The 26049-nt window shown below is 39.2% G+C and overlaps 1 protein-coding gene across 4 annotated transcripts in view; it reads left to right on the top strand.

Annotated features, from left to right (window-relative positions):
• GANC (glucosidase alpha, neutral C) overlaps positions 1-26049 on the top strand; it is an 84147-nt gene that overhangs the window by 27540 nt on the left and 30558 nt on the right. For all 4 annotated transcript variants that reach the window (XM_066343766.1, XM_066343765.1, XM_066343767.1 and 1 more), the window contains 8 exons: positions 4576-4621; positions 9888-9954; positions 10820-10916; positions 11946-12126; positions 12352-12505; positions 18373-18608; positions 22994-23120; positions 23999-24078. In XM_066343766.1, coding sequence (XP_066199863.1) covers positions 4576-4621; positions 9888-9954; positions 10820-10916; positions 11946-12126; positions 12352-12505; positions 18373-18608; positions 22994-23120; positions 23999-24078 — 988 coding nt within the window. The remainder of the gene's footprint in view (positions 1-4575; positions 4622-9887; positions 9955-10819; positions 10917-11945; positions 12127-12351; positions 12506-18372; positions 18609-22993; positions 23121-23998; positions 24079-26049) is intronic.

Below are 26049 nucleotides of genomic sequence, written 5' to 3'. Positions count from 1 at the left end.
GCCAGGGCACACAGAAGAAGCGCCCATCTGCTTCTCCACCCCTCCCCCTCTCCTTCTTCTCTGTCTCTCTCTTCCCCTCCCACAGCCAAGGCTCCATTGGAGCAAAGTTGGCCCGGGTGCTGGGGATGGCTTTGTGGCCTCTGCCTCAGGCGCTAGAATGGCTCTGATTGCAATGGAGAAACACCCCAGATGGGCAGAGTATCGCCCCCTGGTGGGCATGCTGGGTGGATCCTGGCTGGGCGCATGCGGGAGATTGTCTGACTGCCTCCCCGTTTCTAACTTAGGAAAAATACCAAAAAAAAAGAAAAAAAAGTTATAGTTATAAGCCAATATCTATTATAAACATAAGTGCAAAAATCTTTAACAAAATATTAACAAATTGAATCCAACAATTTATAAAAAGAATCATACACCATGACCAACTGGGATTTATCCCAGGCAAAGCTTGTTTATCATTAAAAAATTAATTAATGTAATCTATTACATCAAGAAGCTAAAGAAGAAAAACCATCTGCCATGGCCAGATGTCTCAGTTGGTTAGAGCATCATCCCAAAGCACAGAAGTTTGTGGGTTCGATTTCCGGTCAGGGCATGTACAGGAACAGATCAGTGTTCCTCTCTATCTCTTCCTCTCTTTGTCTTTTAATAAAAGAAAAATTATACAATCATATCAATAGATGCAAAAAGGACATTTGACAAAACCAATACCCATGCATGATATAAACTCTCAACAAACTAGGAATAGAAGCTAACTTCTTTAACTTGATAAGAACATCTACTCAAATCCTACAGCTATCATCATACTTAATGGTGAGAAACCCAAGGTTTTCCCTCTAAGTTCAGGAACAAAGCACAGATGTCCCTTCTCACCACCACTTTTCAGCATCATATCTGAAGTCCTAGATAAAGCAATAAGACAAGAAAGGAAATAAAGTTATACAGATGGGAAAGAAAGAGATTAACACTCTTTGTTCACAGATAACATAGTTGTCTGGAAAATCTGAAATTCTCACACACATACATACACACAATTTGTTTAATAAACAATTATAACAAGGCTGCAGGGTACAGAGTTAATGTACAAAAGTCAATTGCTTTTCTATAAACCATCATTGACCAAATGGAATTTGAAATTAAAAACACATTATCATTTACATTAGCACCCCCCAAATGAAATATTTATGTATATAACTAAGAAAGTATGTACAAGATCTATATGAGAAAAACTACAAAATTCTGATGAAAGCAATTAAAGAACTAAATAAATGGAGAGATATTCTATGTCCTCAGATAGGAAGACTCAATATTATAAAAATATCAGTTCTTCCCAACTTAATCTAGAGATTCAACACAATCTCAATCAAAACTCCAGAGAATTATTTTGTTGACAAACTGATACTATGGTTTATGTGGAGAGGCAGAAGATCCAGAATACCAAGTCAGTGTTGAAAGAGAACAAAGTTAGGGGCTGACACTATACTATTTCAAGACTTAATATAAAACTACTGTAATCAAGACAGTGTAGTATTAGTGAATGAACAATAGGTCAATGGGACAAAATAGAGAGCCCCAAAATAGACCAACATAAACATAGTGAATTAACTTATCTTTGACTAAGGAGCAAAGGCAGTAATACAATGGAGCAAAAATATTCTTTTCAACAAAAAGTCTGGAATGACTGGACATCCACATGCAAAAAGAAGTAAGAAGAATCTAGATACAGACCTTATATCCTTCACAAAAATTAACTCAAAATGGATCATAGACCTAAATATATTAATAAAATGAAAAACTATAAAACTCCTAGAAGATAACATAGGCGAAAACCTAGATGACATTGGGTATGGTGATGATTGTTTGGATATAACAACAAAGGTATGATCCATGAAAGAAGTGATTAGCTGGGCTTCAGTAAAATTTAAAATTACAACTCAGTGAAAAACAATGTCAAGAAAATGAGAGGACAAGCCACAGGCTGGGAGGAAATATTTACAAAAAAACACAGCCGATAAGGGACTATGACCCAAAATATATAAAGAAGTTTTACAATTCAGCAGTAAGAAACCGGACAACCCAATTTAAATATGGGTGAAAGACCTAAACAGACACCCCACCAACGAAGATATACAGGTGGCAAGTAAGCATATGAAAAGATGTTCAACATCATACGTCGTTAGGGAATTGTAAATTAAAACAAGATACCACTACACATCTACTAGAATAGCCAAAATTCAAAACACTGACAACTAAAATGCTGGTGAGGATGTGGAACAATAGTAATTGCTGGTGGGGATGCAACATGATAGACACTTTTTAAGATAGTTAGACAGTTTTTTACAAAACTAAACATACTCTTACCATACAATCCAGCAATGTTCTCCTTGATATTCACTTAAAAGATTTGAAAACTTAGATCCACACAAAAACCTACACATGGATGTTTGTAGCAGCTTTATTCATAATTGCCAAAACTTGGAAGCAACAAGATGTCCTTCAGTAGATCAGTAGATAAATAAACAGTTACATCCACACAATGGGATATTATTCAGCTCCTACAAGAAATGAACTATCAAGCCATGAAGGGGCATGAAGGAAATTTAAACACATATTACTAAGAAGAGAAGCCAATGGTTTACAAGTATATAGACTTTTGAAATTCTGATAAAGGCAATATATGGAGATAGTAAAAAGATTAGTGGTTGTTAAGGGTTAAGGAGGAGGTAAGGATGACTAAAGCACAGGAGATTTTTAGGACAGTGAAACTACTCTGTATGATACTATAGTGGTGAATACATGTCATCATACATTTCTCAAAACCCATAGAATGGACAATACCAAGAGTGAACCCTAATTGAACTATGGACTTTGGGTGATAATGATGTGTCAATGTAGATTCATCAAATGTAACAAATGCACCACTCAGGTGGAAGATGTTGATAGTAGAGAGACTGTACGTGTGTGGAGACAGTAGGTATATGGGAACTCTGCATTTTCTGCTCAAGTTTGCTGTGAACCTAAAAGTGCTCTGAAAAATTAAGTTTATTAATTAAAAATATTAAAAGGCAACCTACTAGTTGTCTTAAATTTCACCATAAAATTTTGATATATAGAAGAAATAAAAACCTAATAATATGCACAATATAGAAAGAGCAAATACAAATAATTAAGAGAAGGAACAAGCAAATAAAAATGGGTGATACAAACTGCAGTAGTGCATATTAATATGATAAATATAAAATTTTTGATATTGAGTTAAAGCATGCCACAAAAATATATACAGTGTACTTCTATTTGTATAAAAGATTTTTTTAAAGCCAAACCAAGGAATATATGTTTGAGGATTTGTACATTTGTGGCAATACTATTTAAAAAATCAAGAAAATGATTTCACACAAAATTTAGTAAAGTGGTTACCTCTTAAGAGTGAGGAAAAAAATTGACGAGAGGCACAGAAGAACTCCAAAGGAACAAGTTTTCTGTTGCCTGTGCTCACTGGTGGATTTGTAGTTGTCCAATTTAGTATTATTCTCTTAACTCTACATCTATATCATATACTCTTCTATATACATGCTGTATTTCATACTAATGAGAGAATTAATGTACAATAAATTCACTGAAGAAAAAATAGAAATACCATTTAATGTATCAAAAGGTAGTCTACTTATTAGTGATATAAATTCAAATTGAAATGCATTATTTTTTCTAAAAGTTTGATTGGCAAAGGTTTAAGAAATCAGTAACTTTCAGTATTATGAAGAATAAGGAGAATTGAGCACCCAAATACAATTGTAGGTGATAGAGTAAGTTGTCAGTCATTTTGGAAGGCAGTGCATTATGCTGCTCTGTACTACAGTAACACTGGGTGAGGGGAGCTCTGTTCTACCCTGCTTATGTTTGTTTAAATATTATGAGCATGTATTACATTTATAATAAAAAACTGATGAAGGTATTTTTAATAAGGTTAAGAACATTTAAATACATATTTGTATAAGAAATCAAGTTGTTGGATTAATGTTCAGTATAAATACTCAATTTCATAAACTTATTTTTATTTTATAGTGAGTTTTTAAATAAGTTAAAAGATATAATTTAAGCCCTAGTCAGGTGGCTCAGTGGTAGAGCATTGGTCCAGCATGTGGATGTCCTGGGTTCGATTCCTGGTCAGGGCACATAGGAGAAGAAACCATCTACTTCTTCAACCTTCCTCCTCTCCTTTCTCTCTATCTCATTCTTCCCTTCCTGCAGCCAAGGCTCCATTGGAGCAAAAGTTGGCCCAGGCGCTAAGGATAGCTCCATGGCCTCCACCTCAGGCACAAGAATGGCTCCGGTTGCAATGGAGCAACGGCCCAGTTGGGCAGAACATTGCCCCCTAGTGGGCTTGCTGGGTAGATCCCTGTCCAGTGCATGCGGGAGTCTGTCTCTCTGCCCTCTCGCTTCTCACTTCAGGAAAAAAAAATTACAGAAAAAAAAGATATAGTTTATAGGGTCACAAAGTTGGAAATGAAAATCTTTATCATCAAACAAAATTTTGTCGGTTTTGCCATATATGAATCAATTTTATTTATGTTAAAACAGAGCTACCAGAGAAAAGGAGGAGGATGCATCAGTTGATACCTCTCAGGTAATCTAGATTGAGTAATTTGTCTTTTTTTCTCTCTCTTATTTTCACTTTCATCATCATCATGTGGCCTATAATGTATAATGTATCCTGCTCTTTCCTTTTTCTACAGATGGGTACTTTGTTAATTTTCTACTACATGTAAATGGGACTGCCTGTGTTTTGCTCATCTTCTCATTGATTCATTCATTCATTTGTTCATTCATGTATTATTCATTTGTAAAACGGGTAATTCCTGCTTTGTGTCAACCCCAAAAATGCTAGGCAAGGGGAGTTAGCAGTGAATAAAACAAATCATGTATCTTCATGAAACTTAGAATCTATTGGTAAAGACAGACACTAGATAATTGCAAGCATGAGGAGTGTTACAAAATGGTGCTCTAGGAAACTACAATAAGGAACTTGACCAAGATGAGGGTCAAGGAAAGACCTCCTGAAGGAAATAATGTTAAAGCTGAAATTGATGTATGCAGATAAAATAGCTAGTCAAAAAGATGGGGAAAGCACATTTCAGGCAGAAGGAATTGCATATTCAAAAATCTTTAGGTACAAAGGAGCACATTGGAAGAAATTAAATACATGCATAAACACATATAACTTTTAGCAGGAGAAAGGATAGCAAAAGAAAGGGTACTGTGTAACAAAACTTGAGAGATAGGCAGGGACAATTCTGTGGAGAATCTTGTAATAATTCTTTTATTCAACAAACATTTGTTGAATACCTCCTCTATGCCAGGCTCTGTTCAAAGAATTGGTGATATATCGTGGAACAAATCAAATTCCCCCATTATAATAAAGTTATTTACATTCATCTAAGTCATGTTAACCTTTTAGGTCTTTAACCAAAGAGCAAAGAAAAACTATGGAAAGGTTTTAAGCAGCAGAGAAATGTTCTGATATCTATTTTTTAAAAGGTTGGAGAACAGACGTTTTAGAAAGCTCCTCTTCATCCAAAGTCACATACATCTTTAAAGGAGCCCTGACAGTCATTATGGCTGCTAGAAATGATGAAAACTTTATCCAGTGGAATAAGGACAAATGCTTCTTCCTTTTGAGAACTGACCCAAAATGCTGAGTATGACAGGAAATACTTTTTTATTTCAAACAGAGACAATAAGGACAACTAAGACATAGCCTTATACAGTTTTGTGACAATGTCAAATCAGCTTTGGGGAGATCTCTAACTTGATAGTTTATAGACAATGGTTTTGAGTCACACAGCCCCTTGCAAGAATCTGATGAAAGCTGTGAATTATCTCTATAGAAAATTTTTATTCATACTGTTTGAGAGTGTTCACTAACTATAAAGCTCAACCATAGACCCTAGGATAATAATCCCTCCATTAACAATTCACATATAGCTAAATAACGTGTTATCTAAACAATGAATGGGTCAACAGTAAGATCCAGGAAGAAATCAAAAGATACCTTGAGACAAATGAAAATGAACACACAAAACCCCAAACCTATGGAATACAATGAAAGCAGTCCCAAGAGGGAAAGTCATAGAAATACAGGCCTACCTCAAGAAACAAGGAAAGTCTTAAATAAAAAATCCAACTTTTCACCTAAGTGAACTAGAAAAAACAACACACAAAGCCCAAAGTGAGCAGAAGGAAGGAAATAATAAAGATTAGAGCGAAAATAAATGGCATAGAGACTAAACTAAGCAAAACAAATGATCAAGGAAACGGAGAGCTGGTTCTTCAAAAAGGTAAACAAGATTGACCTTTAACCAGACTCATGAAGAATAAAAGAGGACCCAAGTAAATAAAATTAGAAATGAAAGAGGAGAAGTAACAAAAATAAAAAGGATTTAAAAAAAATATTATGAGCAACAATATGCCAGCAAATTGGACAACCTGGTCAAAATGGATACATTTCTAGAAACATATACTCTTCCAAAATTGAATCAAGAAGAATCAGAACATCTGAACAGACCAATTATAACTAACAAAATCGAAGCAGTGAGCGTGGCCAGTAGCCCAGTGAATAGAGCATTGACCTGGTGTATGGACAATTCAATTCCCAGGTTCAGTTCCCAGTCAGGGCACACAGGAAAAGTGACCATCTGCTTCTCTTCCCCTCCCTGTCCCCCTTCTCTCTCTTTTTCCCTCTTGCAGTGGCTTGATTCGTCTAAGTGTTGGCCTCAGGCACTGAGGATAGCTTGGTTGATTTGAGCCCTAAGTGGGAGTTGCCAGGTGGATCCTGTTGGGCACATGTGGGAGTCCGTCTCACTCTATCTGCTCCTGTCACTTAAAAATAAGAAAAGAAAGAAAGAAAGAAGGAAGGAAGGAAGGAAGGAAGGAAGGAAGGAAGGAAGGAAGGAAGGAAGGAAGGAAGGAAGGAAAGAAAAAAGAAAGAAAGAAAGAAAGAAAAAGAAAGAAAGAAAGAAAGAAAGAAAGAAAGAAAGAAAGGAAAGAAAGAAAGAAAGAAAGAAAGAAAGAAAAGAAAGAAAGAAAGAAAGAAAGAAAGAAAGAAAGAAAGAAAGAAAGAAAAGAAAGATCAGAGCAGTAATCAAAAAATTCCCAACAAACAAAAGTCCTAGACCAGATGGCTTCACAGGTGAATTTTACAAAACATTCAAAGAAGCACTAACACCTACTTATCTTTTTCAAACAATTACAAAAATTTTAAAAGGAGAGAAGACTCCCAAGCTCATTTTACAAAGCCAGTATTATTCCAATTCTAAAAGCAGATAAAGACACTACAAAGAAAGAAAATTATAGGCCAATATTCCTGACAAATATAGATGCAAAAATTCTCAATAAAATATTTGCAAAATGGATTCAGCAATACACTAAAAAGATCATACACTATGCTCAAGTGGGATTTATACCTGGGTTGTAAGTTGATACATTATCTGCAAATCAATGAACCTGATACACCACATAAACAAAATAAAAGATAAAAGTCACATGACCATATCAATAGATGCAGAAAAAGCATTTGATAAAATTCAGCACTCATTTATGATAAAAGCTTTCAGCAAAGTGGGAATAGAGGGAACATACCTCAACATAATAAAGGCCATCTGTGACAAACCCACTGCTAACATCATACTCAATGGAGAAAAATTAAAAACATTTTCCTTAAGACCAGGAACAAGACAGGGATATTTGCTGTCACCACTCTTATTCAACATATTACTGCAAGTCCTAGCCACATTAATCAGACAAAAGGAAGAAATGAAAGGCATCCAAATTAGAAAGAAAGAAGTAAAACTGTCACTATTTGTAAATGACATGATGCTGAATATAAAGTACCTTAAAAATAGACTCCACCAAAAAAAAAAAAACCTAATAGAACTGAAATTTGAATTCAGTAAAGTAGCAGGATACAAAATTAATATTTAGAAATTGATTGCATTTTTATATACTAGGAATAAATTTAACCAAAGAGGTAAAAGATCTGTACTTGGTAAATTATAAGACACTGAAGAAAAAAATCAAAGAAGATACAAATAAATGGAAGCATATTTTGTGTTCATGGATAGGAAGAATTAACATCATTACAATGTCCATATTTTAAAATGCCCTGACCAGGTGGTGGCACAGTGAATAGAGTGCAGATCTGGGACATTGAGGACCCAGGTTTGAAACCCCAAGGTTGTCAGTTTGAGCACAGACTCACCAGCTTGAGCACAGGGTTGCTGGCTTGAGCATTGAGTCATAGACATAACCCCATGGTCGCTGGCTTGAACAAGGGGTCACTGGCTCAACTCCATGCCTCCCCCGCCCCCTGTCAAAGCATGTATGAGAAGCAATCAATGAACAACAAAGTGCTGCAACTACAAGTAGGTGCTTCTCATCTCTCTCCCTTCCTGTGTGTCTCTCTCTCTCTATCTCTCTTGCTAAAAAAATAAAATGAAATGTTCATACTACCAAAAGCAATCTATATATAATATTTAACACAATCCCTGTCAAAATAACAATGGTGTATTTCACAGACCTAGAACAACTGAAAATTTTTTGTGCAACCACAATAAAAACCTCAAATAGCCTCAGCAATACTGAGATAAAAGAACAAAGTTGGGAGTATCACGCTACCTGATATCAAACTATATACTACAAGGCCATTTTTTAAAAACTTTTTAAAAACATCTTTTAAAAACTTTTTCATTCTACTAGAGAACAGGAGACTTTTGTAAAGCTGAAAATATTTAAAACTAGATCAAGAGATTATGAACCTGATGGTTGCCATCCCAACTGACTTCTCAAGCCAGCAACAGGAACATAGCTAGCAGTTTGGCTGATTGAAGCAGGGGCAAAAGTGCCCATCTCAGCCAAAATCTCTGCTGAGGGTCCTCAAAACAGCCCTAAGTTATTTGATTCTAAAGTTTTGCCTCATGTATTTATAAGCAAAAAGAATAGCCGACATATGTAACGATTGCATTTTCAAAGTGTTTTCACATCATTTTGGCTCCTATAAAGATACCCTGTCAAATGGTGTGGCAGTCCCTCAAAAAATTTAACATAGAATTACAATATGATCTAACAATTCCATTTATGGGTATATATCCAAAAGTGAAAGTAAGCAGATATCTGTATACTTCTGTCCTTCATAGCAGTATTATTTACAGTAGCCAAACATTGGAAGCAATCTGGCAATCTGAGTGTCTTTGACAGATAAATGTATCCACAAAATGTAGTACATACGTACAATAGAATATTATTCAACCTTAAAAAGGAAGAAAATTCTGACATATGCTACAAATGGATGAATCTGGGAAACATACTAATTGAAATAAGCCAGACACAAAAGGACAGATATGGTATGTTTCCACTTAATATGAGATATCTAGAGTAGTCAGACGCATAGAGATAGGAAGTAGAATAATGATTGCAAGGAGCTGGGGGCAGGGAGGAATGGGGAGTTATTGTTTAATGTGTACAGAGGTTCAGTTTGGAAAGATGTAAAAGTATAAGAGATATATTGTGATGATGGTTGCACAACAATGTAAATGTACTTAATGCCACTGAACTATACATTTGAAATGGTTAAAATGATAAACTTTATGTATGTGTATTTACCACAATAAAAAATATGTTCATGTCAACTGTAGTTCATAAGGATGATTACTGACATTTATATGGGACACAGATCTAATTTGTTAAATATATTGACATCACAAACTGGTATTGAAAGATGAACTCATTTTTTTTTTTTTTGGTCTAATTTTTTAGTAATTCAAATAAAATGTGCTATTGTGGGAATCAAATTTGTTGCAATGTATAAACTTAATTTGTTCCCCTTTTTGTGCCAATAGGAAAATCTAGAAGAACTGGGCCTGTGGGAGGAGAAATTCAGAAAATTTGTGGATGTCAAAGTTAATGGTAAAATTGAAACTGGTATAGTGCGAAGACAGATCTTTCCAAAATAACCAAATGTCTCTAATAGTCCCCGGAGCTTTGGTGCCTAAACAAGTGACTTTTGTAGAATGAACAGAAATATCAGATTTGAGTCCCCTATTCTTCAATAATGCATCACAACAAAGAAATAGTGATTATACACCTTTTGTGGGGAGTATAAAAGAAATATAGTTCTCATGGAGTTTATGGTCTTGTGGAGGGGCTTACATCAGCACACTATTTGCACTATCCAATACATCAGATCGCTGCACATTCCACGTTCTATTTTTATGAGTCAAGTAATGAGAAAACAAATTCTAGAGTTCGTTAGCTCCAACATTCCAAGCTAGTGGTTCTCAACTTTTTCCAGGCCTCCTCATCATTCCCATGAGTAGCACATGCCCACCTGTGAGGTTTCTCCCTAGGTTTAGTGTGTGTGGAGTTTGTATCTTTAGGAGATACCTTTCAGATACTTGGGGCTTGCAGAACTGGAAAAAATACTTCCTTCTTACCCTGTGGAATGACAGGCCCACCCTGATTCCTTGAGAATCCCTGTTCTAGCTTCTATATCTACAGCCTAGTATATGATCAGGACTGACAGTGTGCCCAACATTTATAAGTGATCGGGCCCTCAGACTATTATCTGTAACATCATAACTTTGCCTTTTGCATTTTTGTATCCCTACAACACCTGAATACAGCATCTTATAGAGTCAGCACACATGATTTACTGATTGATTAGGGAAAGCTCATTTCTCTAGTCATCTTTCTACACTCATAGTTAATTGACCCTCTTTAACTGATTGCCCCATTGAGAAGCAAAACTTAGTTAATATCCTGGTTCCTACAGGTCCTGCCTCCATTGGTTTGGATTTCTCCCTGCCTGAATTTGAGCATCTCTATGGGATCCCACAACATGCGGAATCACACCAACTTAAAAATACTGGGTAAACTGAAAGCAAGAATTCTTATGGGAAAGGCAAATATGTGGGATGTCTGAACCAGTGCTAATATGTGACCGGCCTTTTCCTCCTTGATATTGCTTATAGATCTTCAAGAATCCTCCTTGAATGATTAGTCAGGGTAGTAGTTCTCAATTTTTATTTTATTTTTTGGCAAAAATTAGACAATTATAAAAACTGTAATACTGAACCTGAAAATATAAAGGAAGTAAAAATGTGGAGCAGCTGTGGTTGAAATAGGGGAGAGATTTTCATCACACCACTTCCAGGACTTTGTTTTCACCTCTCAAGGCCTTTCTATGGAACCCTGGGAGAGTGCACTGTTCACGCCACTGACCTAGAAAAAGGCTTTTACCAAAAAAAACGACAGTGAGCCAAAGATTGGTAAAGTGTGGCATTTCATATCATCTTTGATTCTCTCAGGGAGATCATTTCAAATTAACACTTATCTGGCAAATAAGTGCCAGAGGCATAGGACTACCTGGAAGCAAAACCAAAGAGAAACAGAGGCTGATCAAGTGTGCCAGGTTCAGATTTTTACACGACAGGAAGGCACAGCGACAAGTACCTCAGAAACCGTGCTGCACTCACACCAACCTGAACTCTGTGTTCCCCGCCCCAATTCAGGTCCTGATTTTTTCCCTACTCAGCACTATGTCAGCATATTAAGATACTATCATCTTGTTTTAGCGACAGAAAAATACTCACAAAATTTGTCAAAGGTAATTATTGTGTGCTTGTAGAGGATTCACAGGAAACAGTCCTAACCTCACAAAGATATTCAGAAAAGATATCTAAGATATGAGATTATGCATGTCAGTTGTCAATTGAGGGGATGCCAAAGGAAATCAAAAGAGGAGGATCCTATTCACCCAGGTTGGGTCAGAAACCTTAGGGAAGTGGTAAAGTTGAGCCTTGAAAGGTGCACAGGATCTAACAGCAGAAGAGAATTGAGCTGCACTCTTCATTAATAATATATTTGTGATGGTAATTAATCCTCCTTGTGTGTTTCAGTGATAAGGATGCTTACCGTCTCTATAATCTGGATGTCTATGGATATAAAATACATGACAAAATGGGAATTTATGGTTCAGTGCCTTATCTCTTAGCCCACAAATTGGGCAGGACTTTAGGCATTTTTTGGTTGAACTCCTCAGAAACACTAGTGGAAATCAATACACAGCCTACAGTAAAGGTAAGCTGTGGACCATGGCTGCATGTCAGACTTACAGAAAAAACAAAACTAGTAAAGTGTAGTCATAACTCTGGGCTTTCTAGTGGCAGTTCTCTGCCACCAGTCTTTGCAGTATACTCAGTGAAAGTTAATAGTGTGTCTGAAAGGAACAGACTGTTATTCCCATATGGATGGACATTGTAGGTTAAAGGAAGTTTTTCAAACTTTCATTCCATTTCTTTCCAGTACACATGTACTCAGATGGGCTCCGATGCTGCTGAACAAAAAAACACATCTCAAACTGATGTGCGTTGGATGTCAGAGAGTGGAATTATTGATGTTTTTCTACTGACAGGGCCTACACCTTCTGATGTCTTCAAGCAGTACTCGTCCCTTACAGGTACTTGCATGTGGAAGTGCCTGTTTCTTGTTTCATATATTTCCTCTATCCCATGTATCATCACTGTAAGTTAATATTTATTGCACACCATATAGAATTCATAAACAACATTCCCAAGCTTTTTAAGAAGCAAGCATTTCTCCTCCCACCCTCATTCCATTCAGCTTGGTTAAACATTGCACTGGGGCTAGAACTCTCCATTCTCTCATCCTTAATACTTGCCATCCACCTTTCTTGGAGCTTATAACCCCTAGGCCTTTTCTACCTTTATCTCAGATGACCTGTATTCCAACCTTTTTTATGTTCTCCATTAAACTATAACACTGACTTTAACTCTAAAGCCTTTTACAAATTTATATATTGGTATAAAAGATATACAAGTTTCGTCCCTGGCTGGTTGGCTCAGAGGTAGAGCGTCGGCCTGGCGTGCAGAAGTTCCGGGTTTGATTCCAAGCCAGGGCACACAGGAGAAGTGCCCATCTGCTTCTCCACCCCTCCCCCTCTCCTTCCTCTCTGTCTCTCTCTTCCCCTCCCACAGCCAAGGCTCCACTGGAGCAGAGGTTGCCCGGGCGCTGATGATGACTCTGTGGCCTCTGCCTCAGGCACTAGAATGGCTCTGATTGTGGCAGAGCGACGCCCCCTGGTGGGCATGCCAGGTGGATCCCGGTCAGGCGCATGCGGGAGTCTGTCTGACTGCCTCCACGTTTCCAGCTTCAGAAAAATACAAAAAAAAAAAAAATTATATACACACACACACACACACACACACACACACACGTTTCTACACCTCAATTGGTGCAGAAAAATAATTTGTCAGAATCCATCACTACTTCATGATAAAGACACTCAGAAGACTGGGAATAGAAGGAAGCTTTCTCAACATGATAAAAGGCATTTATTAAAAATTTACAGCTAGCATCATACTCGATGGTGAAAGACTTTAAGCTTGGCCTTAAGTTCAGAATCAAGACAAGGCTACCCATTTTCACCACTGCTATTGAACACTACTGGAAGTTCTAGCAAGAGCTATTATGCTAGAAAAAGAAATAAAAGGCATACAAATTGGAAAAGAAGAGTAAAATTATTTCTATTTGCAGATAATGTGATCCTGTGTGTTAGAAAATCCCAAAGAATCCGCACAAAAACCACTAGAGCTAATAAACGGATTTGCCATAGTTGCAGGGTGCATGATCAACACACAAAACCAGTTGTGTTTTGTACACCAGCAATGAGAAATCTAAAAAAGAAGTTGATAAAATAATTTCATTTACAGAAACATCCAGAAGAGTAAAAGAGTTAAGAATAAATTTAACCAAGAAGGTGAACGACTTATACACTGAAAAATACAAAATATTCATGTTCTGGTTTGTTGCAGCATTAGTTACAATAGCCAAAAGGTGGAAACAAGTGTCCACCAAAGATGAATGGATTAACAAATGTGATATGTACAGAAAATAGAATATTATTCAGTCATAATAAGGAATGACGTTCTGATACTTACTGCAAAATGGATGTCTTGAAAAAATTATACAAAATGAAAAGGCCAGACACAAAAGGACAAATATTATGTGACTCTACTTATAAGAAGTACCCACAATAGGCAAATTTATAGAGACAGAAAGTAAATTAGCAGTTACCAACATCTGGAGGGTCAGATGGGTAATGGAAAGTTATTGCTTAATGGCTATGGAGTTTCTGTTTGGGTGATATAAGAGTTTTGGAAATAGCTCCTGGTGATGCTTGTACTACATTGTAAATATAATGCCACTGAACTGTACTCTTAAAATGGCATATTTTATGTTATATATATTTTATCACAGTTTTTAAAAATTGGTAATATAATAAACTAAAAAACATTGAATCCTATGCTTTAAGTAGGTGAATTGTATGATATGTAGATTACAGCTCAATAAAGTTGTTAACCTGACCAGTCAGTGGTGCAGTGGATAGAGTGTCAGACTGGAACGCAGAGGATCCAGTTTCGAAGCCCTGAGGTGGCCAGCTTGAGTGCTGGCTCACTGGCTTGAACGTAATAGGCTCACCAGCTTGAGCATGGGGTCGATAGCTTGAGCCCAAAGGTTTCTGGCTTGAAGCCCAAGGTTGCTGGCTTGAGCAAGGGGTCACTCACTCTGTTGTAGCACCCCTGCCCCAGTCAAGGCACATATGAGAACGCAATTAATGAACAACTAAGGTGCCGCAACAAAGATATGATGCTTCTCATCTCTCTCCCTTCCTGTCTGTCTGTTCCTATCTGTCCCTCTCTCTGTTTCTCTCTGTCTCTGTCTCTGTGAAAAAAAATAATAATAAAGTTGTTAAAAATAAAAGTACTAGCCTGACCAGGCTGTGGTGCAGTGAATAGAGCATCGGACTGGGACACAGAGGACCCAGGTCAAAACCCAAGGTCGCCAGCTTGAGCACAGGCTCATCTGGTTTGAACAAGGCTTACCAGCTTGAGCCCAAGGTCACTGGCTTGAGCAAGGGGTCACTTGGTCTGTTGTAACCACCCGGTCAAGGCACATATGAGAAAGCAATCAGTGAACAACTAAGGTGCCGCAACGAAGAATTGATGCTTCTCATCTCTCTCCTTTCTGTCTGTCTCTCTGTCCCTATCTGTCCCTCTCTCTGTCTGTCATACACACACACACACACACACACACAAGATAATAATAAAAGTACTGTAGCATTACTTTTGCTCATTGTATTGTTAAAAGTACCCAAGTCCAGTCCATGTTTAAGAGAAGAAGAATTTGATTCCAATTTTTTTTTTGTATTTTTCTGAAGTTGGAAATGGGGAGGCAGTCAGACAGACTCCCGCTTGTGCCTGACCGGGATCCACCCGGCATGCCCACCAGGAGGCAATGCTCTGCCCAACTGGGGCATTGCTCTGTTGCAACCAGGGCCTCTAGCACCTGAGGCAGAGGCCATGGAGCCATCTTCAGCGCCGGGGCCATCTTTGCTCCAATGGAGCCTCAGCTGCGGGAGGGGAAGAGAGAGACAGAGAGGAAGGAGAGGGGGAGGGGTGGAGAAGCTGATGGGCGCTTCTCCTGTGTGCCCTGGCCGGGAATCGAACCCGGGACTCCTGCACGCCAGGCTGACGCTCTACCACTGAGCCAACCAGCCATGGCCGATTCCAGTTTTGATGGGAGGGACAACAAAGAATTTGTGGATATGAGAAGCCAGTCATGTTGGAATAAGCACTGTCAAAGCCCACCTACACTCCCTCTCAACATTGTTGTTATGGAGAATAAGCCTGATACACATAGGAAAGTGGGTCAAAAGCACTGGATATGCTACCATGTGTTCAAAAATATCTAATTTATAAGTTTATAGATTATATATTGACTCCTGATGAGGATTTAACTCAATAATATCTTTCCTTCCTCTCCCTCCTAATATTGTTATTATCATAATTTTGGTTAAATCAATATTCAGCGTTTACATTTTTCAAAATGCCCAAGGGTGTCAGGTACTTTATCCATCTCACTTTTTTCCTGGAGTCTTCCCTTCCAGATCACCCCATCCTGCTCCTGTCAGGACTCTGACTCTCTGGGCTCCCTGCACAGCCCTCATCCTAGGACTTACATTTGCTGCTTTCTGATGTTAGATCCCTCCTTTATTGGGCCCCATTTTTTCTCTTTTGTGTTTTATTTTCTTCTTATTTTTGTTTCTTAATTATTTAAAGTATCTTCTGGTGGTTTCCTAAGAAAGTGTGCATTAGAGGTACACTTTCTGGAACTTTGCGGGTTCAAAAACACCTTTTTTCTAACTTTATTGATAATTTGGTTAGCTAGACTGAAAATTATTTCTCTCAGAATTTGAAGGCACATCTCTATTGTCTTCTTTTCTTAAATTTTTTTTTCAGAGACAGAGAGAGAGTCAGAGAGAGGGATAGATAGGAACAGACAGACTGGAACAAAGATGAGAAGCATCAATCATTAGTTTTTTGTTGCAACACCTTAGTTGTTCATTGATTGCTTTCTCATATGTGCCTTGACCATGGGGCTACAGCAGACCGAGTAACCCCTTGCTCAAGCCAGCAACCTTGGGTCCAAGCTGGTGAGCTGTGCTCAAACCAGATGAGCCTGCGCTCAAGCTGGCGACCTCAGGGTCTAGAACAGGGGTCCCCAAACTATGGCCCGCGGGCTGCATGCGGCCCCCTGAGGCCATTTATCCGGCCCCCACCACACTTCCGGAAGGGGCACCTCTTTCATTGGTGGTCAGTGAGAGGAGCATAGTTCCCATTGAAATACTGGTTAGTTTGTTGATTTAAATTTACTTGTTCTTTATTTTAAATATTGTATTTGTTTCCATTTTGTTTTTTTACTTTAAAATAAGATATGTGCAGTGTGCATAGGGATTTGTTCATAGTTTTTTTTATAGTCCGGCCCTCCAACGGTCTGAGGGACAATGAACTGGCCCCTTGTGTAAAAAGTTTGGGGACCCCTGGTCTAGAACCTGGGTCCTCAGCATCCTAGTCCAACACTCTATCCACTGCGCCACCCCTTGGTCTGGCTCTATTGTCTTCTATCTTCTTGTTCCACGATCCCTCTGAATTCTGTTCCTTTGCATAAGATCTGTCTTCCTCTCTGAAATGTCTTTTTATCATTTAATATTTTGAAGTCTTTAATATTTTGAAATTCTGAAATTTTATCATAAAATGCCTTGATATAGACTTTTAAAAATAGTCATTTTGCTGGTTATTAGATGTGGACTTTTTTAGTCTTGAGGATTATATCCTTCACTTCTAGAAAACAGTCTTTTATTATTCCTTTGAAAATGTCTACCTCTCCTTTTCTTCTTTCTGCTTTATAGATTTAATAATCTCCCTCCCCATTTTTGTCTATTTTCTGGGCAGTTTTCTCCATTTTATGTTCTAGGCCTTCCATTTATGTTATATTTTTAATTTCTATAAACTGATTATTATTCCTTGTTTCTAATATCTTATACTTATTTTGTGCTATCCTGGTTTTATTTTATGGCTATAATATCTTTTGTTATCTACCTGGAGATACTAAAGATAATGCGTTGATGTTTCCTTTAATTCCTTACTGTCCTTTTTTCTATTTCCTATGCCTGCATGCTCTATCTATTCTCTGTTCTGTCTGGTATAATCCTACTTATTTCTCAAGATCCAAACTAAGTGTTACTCTTTGAAGCCTTTCAAGATGCCACACTTCACTGCAGGTAGAATTTTTTTTTTCTTGTTATTTATTTATTTATTTATTTATTTATTTATTTATTTATTTTTAGGAAGAAAGACAAAGACAGAAAGACAATGAGAGGGACAGACAGGAAGGGAGAATTGAGAAGCACCAATTCTTTGTTGCGGCTCCTTAGTTGTTCACTGATTGCTTTCTCATATGTGCCTTGACCTGTGGGCTCCAGCCAAGACAGTGATCCCTTGCTCAAGCCAGCCACCTTGGGGTCGTGTCTATGATCCCACGCTCAAGCCAGCGACCCTGTGCTCAAGCTGGTGAGCTTGTGCTCAAGCCGGTTGAGCCTGCACTCAAGCAGGCAACCTTGGGATTTCAAACCTGGGTCCTCTAAGTCCCAGGCCGGCACTCTGTTCACTGCACCACCATCTGGTCAGACACTGCAGTTAGAATTGATTAACCCTTTTTACATCCATAGCACTAGTCTGATACCTTTAACATAGCACTTACATCTCAGAGAAGAGCAGTTTATTTATGTGCCTGCCTCATTAGCCAAATTGTCACCTTTATGAGGATAGGGACTGTGCTTTCTTCTCCTTGACAGTCTAAGAACCAAGCTGATACTTAGACCCTGTAGGCATTTAGGAAATGTTTATCAAATGTAGAATTATCATTGTTCTGGTAGTTGGCTCAGTTGTTATCATCCTCTTTCAGGCATACAAGCCATGCCACCTCTCTTCTCCTTGGGGTACCATCAGTGCCGCTGGAACTATGAAGATGAGCAGGATGTCAAAGCAGTGGATGCAGGATTTGATAAACATGACATTCCTTATGATGTCATCTGGCTGGACATAGAGCACACCCAGGGCAAAAGATACTTCACCTGGGATAAGAAAAGATTTCCAAACCCCAAAAGAATGCAAGAGTTGCTCCAAAACAAAAAACGTAAGGTAAAATAAACCATCATTTTGAACCTTTTAATTATAAGCACTTTTTAAAACTGGTTTGGCACATTAGTGGAGAACTATCTGATTTTTAAAATGGCCATGAAAATAGTACCTTCAAGTGTAATTGAAACTGTGATAACAGAGAAGCAACGGTTAAAAGATGGTGATGCCCCCCACCCCCCCTTGGTTCGAGATCTCCATGAAGAGGCCTAGCATTCAGGCCCATGTGTCATGGCCTCCCTGTAGTGTTGTGATAGATTGCCCCGCCCATGCAAAATTTGGTTCTGATGTTGAGATTGATGACATCACACTGGCACCAAGATTAATTCGTCACATAGTAAAGCATTCTGGTGGGGAGCAAGGTTGGCTCCCAAGCTCATTTGAAATTGGCTTAAGAGAGCTGGGAAAGGAGACTGACTCAGCTTTTACCATAATCAGAGAGTAAGACTAGGGTGAAGATTCCTGTGCGTGTGCCAGGGCTGTGCGGAGTGAACTTTCTGCTGGCACCAGGGTTGGGAGCCTCAGGGCTATCTTTGTCAGCACGCACAGACGTAGGAAGAAAGGTAAGGGGAGTACTGGGGCTTGGAAGCTCTGAACAGTTTATCAAAACAGCATTGATTTTTTTTTTTTACATCATTTTTCCTGCGTGCTTCCCTGATGGATTTTAGCTAGGAAAGAACTAAAATAGAAAATGGGGATGGGAAAAGATACTGGAAAGTATGTAATGCAAGGGTGGTGGTGGTGATGGTGGCAAGAGCAATAATGAAAAGATGAGGGAGAGAAGAAAATGGAGATGGGGCTAGATGAGGGTTCCTCTTATGTATCGTGTAAGTGGATCCTTGTACTCCTCTCTGAGATTCAAGCTTTTCAGTCCATTCCTTTAATCCCCAGGCCTTCCAGGGCTGGCCAGAACCAATCCTGTTAAGTCCCAATTACCCAATTAATAAATAGCTACCATTTATCTAGCACTTATTATGACCCACAGAATATGAGAAAACACATTATCCCATCCAGTCATCACAAAATTATGAGGTAGATTTTGTTATCCCATTTGTCAGATGAAGAAACTGGGGCCTAGAATGACTTCATATTTTTCACAAAGGCACACAATGAATAAGGAGCAAGGCAAGAATATGAACCCTGATCTGACTGATTCTAGAACTTATGTCTTTAAAAGCGGTTATTTATTGAGGCCTTCAAGATACTATGCTCTCTTTCTCTCTCTCTCTCTCTCTCTCTCTCTCTCTCTCTCTCTCTCCACCCCCCCCCAAATCAATGAGTAAAAAAATCTAAAAGAAATAAATTTTTTTAAAGCCTGGCCTGTGGCGGCACAGTGAAGAAAGTGTCAGCCTGGAACACTGAGGTTGCTGGATCAAATCCCTGGGCTTGCCTGGTCAAGGCACATACAGGAATCAACTGCTAAGAGTTGATGCTTCCTGCTCTCTCCCTCTTTCTCTTTCTTTTTTTTTTTAAATTTTTTTTTATTTTTCTGAAGTTGGAAACGGGGAGGCAGTCAAACAGACTCCCACATGCGCCCGACCGGGATCCATCTGGCATGCCCACCAAATGGCGATGCCCATCTGGGGCATTGCTCTGTTGCAACCAGGGCCATTCTAGCACCTGAGGCAGAGGCCATGGAGCCATCCTCAGCGCCCAGGCCAACTTTGCTCCAATGGAGCCTTGGCTGCGGGAGGGGAAGAGAGAGACAAAGAGGAAGGAGAGGGGGAGGGGTGGAGAAGCTGATGGGCGCTTCTCCTGTGTGCCCTGGCCGGGAATCGAACCCCGGGACTCCTGCACGCCAGGCCGACACTCTACCACTGAGCCAACCGACCAGGGTTTCTTTCTCTTTCTCTTTCTCTCTCTCTCTCTCACTTTCTCCCTGTCTCTCAAAATCAATCAATAAATAAAAATCTTTTTTAAAAAATCAAGGTACTATGCTAAAGAGGAAGGGAATGTGAAGATGAGCTCTCTGGGGGTCTCATGCTGAGTAGAGGAAAAGCAAGTGAACAACAACCACACACAGGGCAGTAACATAACAGCCTAAGAAAGGTCAGGGTGGGGGGTGGATTAAGGGAAAGAAGGATGCTTCCTCCTGGCCTCAAGCAGGCATTTGTGCATTTTAGATGAGCCCTGAAGGAATAGTCTCCAGTGGAGAAGGGGAGAGAGGGAAGAGGGCAGTGCAGCAGAGACTGGAGCACCCACTGGTACTTGGAAAGCAGTGCAAAGGCTGGTTTGACAAAAAACAAGGCATGGGAAAGGTTTGAGTAGTGGGGAATCTGACTTTATTATAGGCTGTTTGTATGCATTTGAAGACACTAAAAGTTTTTGAATAAGGGGTTAGTATACAGAACATTTGAAGGACTCCTACAACTCACCAACCAAAAGTCAAACAACCCAATTCAAAATTAGGCAATGCCTGACTAGTGGTAGCACAATGGATAGAGTGTCGACCTGGGGTGCTGATGTCCTAGGTTTGAAAGCTAAAGGACACCAGCTTGAGCACGGGGTCACTGGCTTGAGCCCAAAGGTCACTGGCTTGAAACCCAAGGTCACTGGCTTAAAGGGGTCACTGGCTTGGCTGGAGCGCCCTGGTCAAGGCACGTATGAGAAGTAATCAATGAACAACTAAAGTGTTGCAACTATGAGTTGATGCTTCTCATTTCTCTCCCTTCTTATCTCTCTGTCAGTCTCTCTCTTTCTTTCACTAAACAAACAAACAAATAAAAACGTAGAATATAACAAGTGTTGGTGAGGATATACAGAAATTGAAACACTTGTACATCAATGATGGGAATATGAAATGATGCAACCTCTATGGAAAACAATAAATTAAAATTTATCAAAAAATTAAAAATAAAATTACCATATGATCCAGCAATTCTACTTATGGGTATATACCCAAAGAATTGAAAGCAGGGACCTGAGCAGAAATGTGTATTCTTATGTTCATATCAGCATTATTCACACACAATAGCCGAAAGGTGGAAGCAACCCAAGTGTCCATCAACACATGAATGGATAAAGAAAATGTGGTATATACATACAATGGAATATCAGTCAGCTTTAAAAAAGGGAGGAAAGTCTGACATATACTACAATTGTATGAACTGCAAGGATGTTATGCTAAGTGAAATAAGCCAATCACCAAAAGACAAATATGTACTATATAATTTCACTCATCTGTAATATCTAGAGGGCTCAAAATTATAGACAGAAGAATGGTGGTTGCTAGGGGTGGGGGAGGAGGGAATGGGTAGTTGTTCTTTAACGGGTCTAGAGCTTCAGTTTTGTAAAATGAAAAGAGTTCTGGACATTAATTGTACAGGAATTGCTTAACACTACTGAACTGTACACTTAAAAGTGGTTAAGATGGTAAACTTTATGTTATGTATATTTTACCGTAATTAAAAATTTTTAAATAGGCCCTGGCCGGTTGGCTCAGCGGTAGAACATCAGCCCAGAGTGTGGAAGTCCCGGGTTTGATTCCTGGTCAGGACACACAGGAGAAGGGCCCATCTGCTTCTCCACCCCTCCCCCTCTCCTTCCTCTCTGTCTCTCTCTTCCCCTCCCGCAGCCGAGGCTCCACTGGAGCAAAGTTTGTCCAGGCACTGAGGATGGCTCCATGGCCTTTGCCTCAGGTGCTAGTATGGCTCTGGTTGCAATGGAGAAACACTCCAATTGAGCAGAGCATCGTCCCCTGGTGGGCATGCTGGGTGGATTCTGGTCGGGCACATGGGGGAGTCTGTTTCTCTGCCTCCCTGCTTCTCACTTAAGAAAAATATAATAAATAAATAAATAAATAAATAAATAAATAAATAAATAAAAATTTTTAAATAAAAGTTTTTGAGCAGTGGAAAATTCAGCTTTAGTTTTTTGAATAGATTTGAATAGAGAGAAGGAAGGATATGGTTTTGAGGCCCTAAACTAGGTGGAAATAATGGTATTAGGCAAGGAGAGATGCTAGAAACTCAGAGCTGCAACCACAGTGTTTCTCAGACCTCCTTCCTCAGCATGCCAGAACCTTTGGGTTTGGGTTTTTGTTTAACATGCTATTCTCTTGTTTTCTTTATCTTTGCCTCTAGATTTCCAGGAAGCAGAGACTTTGCCTACTTAATCCTTTATGTATAGCACCCAGCATCACAGACAGATAGAAGCTGAATAAATACTATATTAAAACATGTATTGGTTAGGCAACAATAATTGGGAAGGAGCATTGGCCTGGTTTTCACATTAGTTTATATTTCTATAAGCACATGAAATATTTCAACACTAGCAGTAGTTGTATCTGAGTAAAATTTGAACCCAAGAACTATGATGAAAACAAATAAGTGAATATATGGCTCATATGAAACTGGTGAAATCTTCAAACCTTTATGTCCTTTTGACAGCTTGTGGTCATCAGTGACCCCCACATCAAGATTGATCCTGACTACTCTGTGTACGCTAAGGCCAAAGAACAGAGCTTCTTTGTGAGGAATCATGAAGGGGGAGACTTTGAAGGGCTATGCTGGCCAGGTAAGATATTATTTTATACACTTATTTCCCTAGTTCAGTCCCAATTAATTCAGTCCTATGAAGGTTTCATGGCTGCTGTTGTTATTCCTTGAAGATGTCTCTTGCTACATTTTAAACACTTTTAAGAAAGAGATGGTGTTGCCTTCTTTTATATCTTTCATAATACCTTATACAGTGTGCTTTGAATACATTTATCAGTGAGTGAATGAAACATAAATAAACCTCAGTGGTATGTTATTTCATTAAGCAAATAGAAATGAAAAGCTAGGGAATGAGCAAAGGAGAGGAGACAGAAAGAAAGAGGGCCCTGCAGTCTCCCTTCCTGCCCTTCTTCCCCTGCTAGCTCCTACTTTTGACTTTCCATACTTTGATGAGTGACATCAGCTGCCTCTGGCAACTCTAGATTCTTCATTTCAGAAGTTATTAGTTTAAGCCTTGGTAGAGACTCCTCAAGAACATAAGGAAATCACCACTCTATCGTATCTTAGCCTTCTATCACAAATCCATCACAGGAGAGAAACCCCATGCCCCCACCCCCACCCCTTTATCAGTAATGAACTTCCCTGTTTTCTTTAAGAAGAGAGTCACACAGGATACCTGCCATCCTTATTTGGGCTGTCTCAGTGAGGGGCAGGCTCTGTCTTGATACTTGTTCACTGGATACTCCTGGCCTCCGGGGTTGAAAGATAGTGGATTGTCACTGGAGTCCAGCATTGCCTTCACTCACTTCTCACCAGACCCTGCCTCTATCAGCTGTCTTTTACATTTGATGCTCATTTATTACTGAGCTTTCACATCAGTATTCCTCCTTACAACATGCCTTACTTAGCATGAGGACCACTGTTTGTAACAGGCTGTCTGCGCTTCTGCCCCCACAGGTCTCTCCTCTTACCTGGATTTCTCCAATCCCAAGGTCAGAGAGTGGTATTCCAGTCTTTTTGCTTTCTCGGCTTATCAGGTTTGTTTTATTTGTGTGCTCTTTCCTAGTTACTTGAAATGATGAAAGAAGGGGGGAAAGGTTATTAAATGCAATTACTCTGCTTCACTGAGTAGCCCATGATGAATAATGTTTGTATGAAAAGGAAAGAGCTTGACCAGGTGGTGGCACAGTGAATAGAGCCTCAAGCTGGGATGATGAGGACCCGGGTTCGAAACCCCGAACTCACCAGCTTGAGCCGAGGCTCATTGACATGACCCCATGGTCATTGGCTTGAACAAGGGGTCACTGGCTCGGCTGGAGCCCCCCCCCAGTCATTGAAAATATGAGAAGCAATAATGAACAACTAAAGTGCCACAAGTACAAGATGCTTCTCTTCTGTCTCCCTTCCTGTCTGTCTCTGTTTCTCTCTCTCACTTAAAAAAAAGGCAAGAATGTCAATCACTTATAGACTGGAGGTGCTGGGAGAGGTGCCATATGAATTATTAAGTGCACAAAAGCTATGATTTTAACCACTATTATAATAGACTGTATGATATATCAAAGTACTTAATGATAGAGGATTTAATATATTTTTAAGTTACTATATTTTTTGTATAAAATAGCATTATATAACTATTATTTCAAGGGGATAATGATATATGTGAAAATACCTTGCAAAGTATAACATGTCATTCATAGTAAGGTATAATAATAAATTAATTCTTTTTTCCCTACATTTTATTTCATAAAATATTATTTGTTAATCAAATCCCCAAATTTATTGAAAGGAAGGGAGCATCATAATTACGAGTTTAAAACCCTTGAACCCAAGTGTCCAGGTTGCAGCCCAGCTCTGCCACTTCCTAACTGTAACCTTGGACAGGTCACTTAACTGATCTAAGCCTCAGTTTCTCCACCTGTTGAATAGGGCTAATATGTAGCATCCACCTTATAAGGTTGTCATGAGAGTGGAATGTATTAACACACTGATGAGTTAAGCACTGGTTGGTACAGAGTAATCATTGTCATTGAATGAGACAGTATACTCTTTAAGGGAGGAACAACTTAATATCTATTCATTAATTCATTATTGGACACCAACTCTCTGCCAGTCAATTCCAGCTGCTATTAAATATGAGTAAAAGAAAACAGTAGAGAGAAGTAAAGTGAGGATTACCAAGATGCATAAGCCCTTAAAGAACCTATAATTATTGTCCAACTCACTATGTGTTCCAATCAATGTGTGTTTTACAAATCTTTATTTTAAACATCCTGAATGGCATTGCCCTTTTGCCCTGGGCTGGCCGCAGGTGGGAGTGAGCTGCCTGAGCTCCTAGGGTTCAGAACTCATGCTATGTGCAGCCTACAGTGGTGACATCTAGAGGCTCTCCCTTCCTTAACAGATGTTTCTGAAGCAGGGCCTGAGTAGGGGCTGCCACCATTTTCAGGAGGTGGATTGTCATACTGCCTTTGTCTTATGTCCTGCAGAACACAGAGACCAGTTTGACCATCAATTCCACCACCCATCAATGGGGATATTTTCCCATAAGGTGATTTCACAGCCTTGGCCTCAAAATCCATTAGGACAGATATAGTCACAGCATGATTCTTTCAGGACAAGGACTTCATTCCCTTGGCAGGCAGCACAGATACAGGAGCTGATTTCTTTCTGGAATATTCCTCCAGGGCCTGCTTCAAGTTTTGTTTCACAGTGCTGGAATAGGCAAAGTCAGTGGAGGTCACCAGGTCCTACAGAGGCTCTGCCATTTTGTGGTCAATGAATTGACCCTAAGGTTATATGCAGAACCTACCAGCTTGCTGGCCCACACAAGGAGGAGGGTTAGAAGGGAAGGGAGGGAGGTTTGCTATACACCAGTGATGAGCTCTTCCAGCGTCAGCTTTCCCTGTGGAGTACCTTGAAAGGCTGCCTTTAACCACCCAGACATTTTCCTACCAGTACTAAGATTTGCTCTAAGAAAGAGCATAAATTAATTCTTAAAATCTTATATA

Source organism: Saccopteryx leptura, chromosome 6 (genome assembly GCF_036850995.1).
Source record: "Saccopteryx leptura isolate mSacLep1 chromosome 6, mSacLep1_pri_phased_curated, whole genome shotgun sequence".
In the NCBI taxonomy this organism is placed as follows: Eukaryota; Metazoa; Chordata; class Mammalia; order Chiroptera; family Emballonuridae; genus Saccopteryx; species Saccopteryx leptura.
The sequence above is the reverse complement of the archived record's forward strand: the minus strand, read 5'-3'. Positions and strand labels throughout refer to the sequence as shown.